Genomic DNA, 4,742 nt, shown 5'->3' on the forward strand with positions numbered 1-4,742 from the left:
GAACTCCTTGCGCCTTTTCGCTTCTTCCCCACACCAGCTATTGTGGAAGCGATCGGCGAGCTGTGCACAGCCGACTTCAGCATCCGGGAGCTTCGCGATGTCCTCGACTCTTGGGGGCGCCGCTCGGCGCCGGGCAGTGATGGCGTCACATATCAGATGCTCCGAAACATTGATGCCACCCAGTCTCGGAATCTGCTTGACTCCTACAACGTCATCTGGCGCACGGGGGCGCTACCAGCCTCGTAGGGAGAATCCATAGTGCTTTCCATCCACAAGAAAGAGAAGCCGGAGTCCGAGCCTTCATCCTACCGACCGGTTTCGCTCACTTCGGCCGTGGGGAAAACATTCGAAGCTATGGCGCTCCAGCGCCTTCAAAGGATCGCTTCTGCTCTGGATTTCCTCCCGGCTGAACAGTCCGGTTTCAGAGCACATTGAGCGACAGCGGTCTCGATCTCGGACGTCGTGAGCCTTCTTGAGGAAGCCAAGCGCCGGTGTGAGGCGGGATACCTCGTGCTTTTCGACGTAAAGAGTGCGTTTGACTCGCTCCCACACAACACTATCCTCAACGCCCTTCGTGAGATGCGTGTGTGCGCGAACATGCTCCGATACCTTGAGGCTTTCCTCAGGGGCCGATCTTTCCGTGTGCGCGTCGCCGGCGAACTCAGCGGTCCTCGGGTGGTGTCAACGGGTGTTCCGCAGGGCAGTGTCCTGAGCCCTTTTCTGTTCAATGCAGCTCTCGCACGCCTCATCGACCACATCCCGCGAGACACTGCTTACGAGGTGCGCGCTGCGGTTTATGCGGACGACATCGCACTCTTCACCTGTGGCCCCACCCTTCGTGGTCAACAAGTCCGCCAGGGACTACAAGCCGCCATTGACGCAGTGGACGGTTTCGTCACAGGCATCGGTCTCCAGCTCTCAGCCGCCAAGACGCAGGCCATGCGCGTCCACCCGGAGCACACGAAGTGCTTCGTCGGTGCGCAGTTCGTCCTTCGCGGCCACCGACTCCCGTGGAAGCGCAAAGTGCGCTATGTTGGCCTCACAATAGACCACCGGCTTAACTGGAGCCCCGCACTGGCGTCCATCCGCAGCGACACACGGAGGATTGACGGCATGGCCTCCCGCATTCTTGCCAATGACGGGGGCTGCTCCCCGGACATCGCACTGCGTTTTTTCAACGTGGTAGCGTCTGCCAGGGTTCTCTATGCCGTCCCGCTTGTCGCACTACGACCTGTGCAATGGGCTGCGCTGGACAACCTCCTTCGTGGCGTGGTATACCTCCTGTATGGCCTGCCACGCACGTCGCCGATCGGCCCCACCCTGGCGGAGGCTGGCGAGACGTCCCTCTCACTTCGGGCGAGAGGCAGTGCGTTACGCCACATACACCGCATGTACCTCACGTCCGAGGGACGACGCATGGCTGGACGACTCCTTGATCGTCCCCACTCGGGCATGGGTCAGCGCGCCTTGAAGTACGCTGCGCTCGGGCCCGACCCGCCTTACTGCGGCTTGATCCCGATCCCGCCGCACCAATATCCTGGTCTCGAGATCAACACCACCATTCCTCGCATCAGATCAAAAAAGCACACGCCTTGGTCTGCCCTCCACCAGGAGGCTGTCGCGACGATAGAGGAGCGGCTCACCGGCCGAGTCCTGCTGTACCCCAACGGCTCAGTCGTGGGAGATGGGTCGGCGGCAGCCGCTTGTTTCGCCCCATCCCTTGGCATCCATGTAAAGTGCCGCCTTCCCCTGAGTGCCCTTTCCACTGCTGCTGCACATGCCGCGCTTGATCTCACGGCAGATCAACTCGTTGACTTCCTGCCCCAGTCGGCAGCAGTGGTGTGTGACTCTCGCGCCGCCCTCCTCACACTTGCTCGGGGAGAACGTGGCGCCCCCGTTGCGCAACGCCTCGCGCGGAAGTTCGCGGTGATCGCCCGGAATGGTTGTGATGTTACGACTGAAAATAGCGCTAAAAACGAGTACACAAGAAGAGGACACACAGCACAGGCGCTAACTTCCAACATAATGTTTATTACCACCGCACGCTCGCCTATATCACAAAAAATATCACATGACATGAAAGATGCGCACAAAAAATTAATTTCTTAGAAAATACAATTCTTTATCACTAAGCGTAAGAGAGGGAGTGCTGACGCACTTAGACCCCAGTGAAGCAATAGCCTCAGCCTCAATAATCTCTCTAGTAAGCTTATCGAACATTCTCTTGATAACTGTGCATGCATTGAATATCGGCGCGCAGCCGCAGGATTTACAATGTATGGCCAACCAACTCCCCTGGCCGTTTTTCACATTATTACAATGTTCTCTTAATCGATCATTAAGGCAACGGCCCGTCTGTCCAATGTACTCTTTACCACAAGAAAGCGGGATGCGAAATTTCGACAGTGTTGTGATGTTGTGTTCCAGTGGGTGCCGTCTCATGTTGGACTACCTGGAAACGAGACAGCGGACGCACTCGCCAAGGAGGCTCACCACCCCAACACACCCATTTCGACGTTCATCGGCGCGAGCGATGTTGCGCATCTTCGTATTGCGCGCCATGTGCGCGCTTCACACCCGGACTCACGTGTGGCTGCAGGACTCCCCCCACGACCGCTGCCGCGTACCGGCATCAACAGGCGTGCCCGGGCCTTCCTGCTTCGGCTTCGCACCTACTGTTCCCGCACCGCTGCAAGGCAGTTTCGATTCACCAGCAGTTGGAGCCCTTCGTGTGCCGAATGCCCGGCAGAGGAGACCACCGAGCACATCCTGCTACACTGCCCAGGCTACAGGGAACAACGCCGGCGGCTCTTCGACGCCTACGGTCATCTGGGACTTCCACACGTGAGCCTCGACCACCTCCGGTTCCCCCAGGCCCCCTGCTCGAGCCTCATGCGGGCCTTCGAGGCCCTACTCGCGTTCTTCGGCGACGCCGCTCTCATCGCGCGCCTCTAGCGTGGCCCGCACGCACGTGGCCGTGTTTGCTTACGTGCCGGGCCGTGCCCACCTCCTCTGCGGCTTCGCCCTCATCGCGCGCCCCGCAACCACGTGTCTGTGTTTATTTACACTGCGGGCCATGCCCACCTCCTCTCACTCTTGCCGCGTGGTGCTCCTGTTCCCTCTCCATTGCGGCTCGCCTGACTGCTTTCCCCTTCCCGAACAGCCTCGGCTGCGTCCGAGACAGCCCTCTGTGTTCTCTCTCTCCTATCCTTTCCTTCTCAACCTTACCTCCCTCTCCCCTTCCCCCGCGCGGAGCCGTGTGGGTGACTTCACTTGAAAGACAGTAACAGCTCCGCGCTTTTCTCTTCACTTTCCCCATTAAAGAACCTCTTCAGTTTCGCTCCGTCAGTCGAGGTGATCGGACGCTCGCACCATGGCCCGCTCCCGGTGGGACTAGCGCCGCCCTTTCGTCGTGGTCTAAAGGAGCTGTTGGTTGGCTCGAGTGACACGAGACCCGCTGTTCGCATGCGGTGACCCGGCGGACTCCTGCACAGGTTTTTCGTCGGTTTTCGCAGGTTTTTGGTGAGGTTTCTTTGTCCCTTTCTACCTTTTTTTTCCAGGTTAGGCTAGCTTCTAACTGACTTGGTAGCCTCGTGGTGGTTCTACCACGATGACTACCAATCTGCTCTCGCAGATTAGGCCGCGGGTGCACTACACACGCGTGCCTAGGGGCGTCGGCAGTGCCTACATTTGCAGGGAGCTCGTGAAGCGTTTCCAGCTCAGTGAGCTGAAATGTGTACAGGATTATGGCTTAGGGAAGTTTGAGGTGACGTTCGCGAACGACGAGGCGAGTCGGCGGTTTTCCGACGATCCAGTCCTCGCCATTCGCGATGCGAAGATGAGGTTTCAGTACCGAGGTGTTCGGGTCAAGGTGGTGCGCGTCATTGGCTTCCCGGCGGATGCGGATGTGCGCATCATAGCGCAACTGTTGGCGAGGTATGGAAATGTTTTGGATGTGACGCGAGAGGAATCAGCGTATCTGCCGGGAATCTGGAGTGGCGTCCTCGTGGTCAAAATGGAGATGCACAAGACTGTCCCCAACCTCATCGAGGTGAGGGATGTCATAGTCCAGTTTGAGTATGAGGGTGTCGCGCGGGTTTGCCGGCGCTTCTTCAGAACCGGACACCATGCGGCGAAGTGCACTGTACCACAGTGTGTGCGCTGTGGGGCTTTTGGTCACGACCAGTGCGCGGTCAAATGCAAGTACTGCGGCGGCGATCATGGCCCCTCACAGTGCAAGGCGCGGACGACTTCGTCGGCCACCCCGTCTGTAGCCTCTTCTTCTTCCCGGGAGCAGGTGAGCGGCGCTGCGGAGGATCGGGAGGCTGCTCCAGGGGACGCCGAGGGCTCAACCCAGCCACAGCCGGAGCCCAATAGCGAACGGGCTGCAGGAGGGGAAGAGCAGGAGGTGGGGTCGGAATTAGCTGAGGCCCTCGCCCTCTCTGCTGCCGCCGAGCCGTCGCCAGCCTCGCCTGCCGGTGCGCCCGGGACCAGCCCTGCTGACGCGCCTGCTGCCGGGGAGAAGGAGGAAACCATGAGCTGGTCGGACACTGTTCGGGGCAAGAATCGGCGCGCCAACTGATCACCAGGGCCCTCCAAGGAGAGGCTGGCGGCGGCTCCGAGCGACGGCCCCGGCAGCCCTCAGGACGACCTTCCGGTTCCGAAGCGAGCCGCAGCGACAGAGTCCGACGAGGAGTCCACCTCGTCGACTGTCACGGACAGTACCACGGGTGAGTTGAACA

The 4,742-nt window shown here is 59.8% G+C and overlaps 1 protein-coding gene across 1 annotated transcript; it reads left to right on the forward strand.

Moving 5' to 3' along the window:
- The first annotated feature begins 597 nt into the window (after positions 1-597).
- On the forward strand, positions 598-3,928 carry LOC142765159 (uncharacterized). The gene is made up of 2 exons (XM_075865733.1): positions 598-1,839; positions 2,344-3,928. The coding sequence occupies exons 1-2, from the start codon at positions 598-600 to the stop codon at positions 2,953-2,955; spliced, it is 1,854 nt and encodes a 617-aa protein (XP_075721848.1). The 3' UTR covers positions 2,956-3,928.
- The last annotated feature ends 814 nt before the right edge of the window (positions 3,929-4,742 follow it).

This window comes from Rhipicephalus microplus, chromosome 6, assembly GCF_043290135.1.
Source record: "Rhipicephalus microplus isolate Deutch F79 chromosome 6, USDA_Rmic, whole genome shotgun sequence".
Classification (NCBI taxonomy): Eukaryota; Metazoa; Arthropoda; class Arachnida; order Ixodida; family Ixodidae; genus Rhipicephalus; species Rhipicephalus microplus.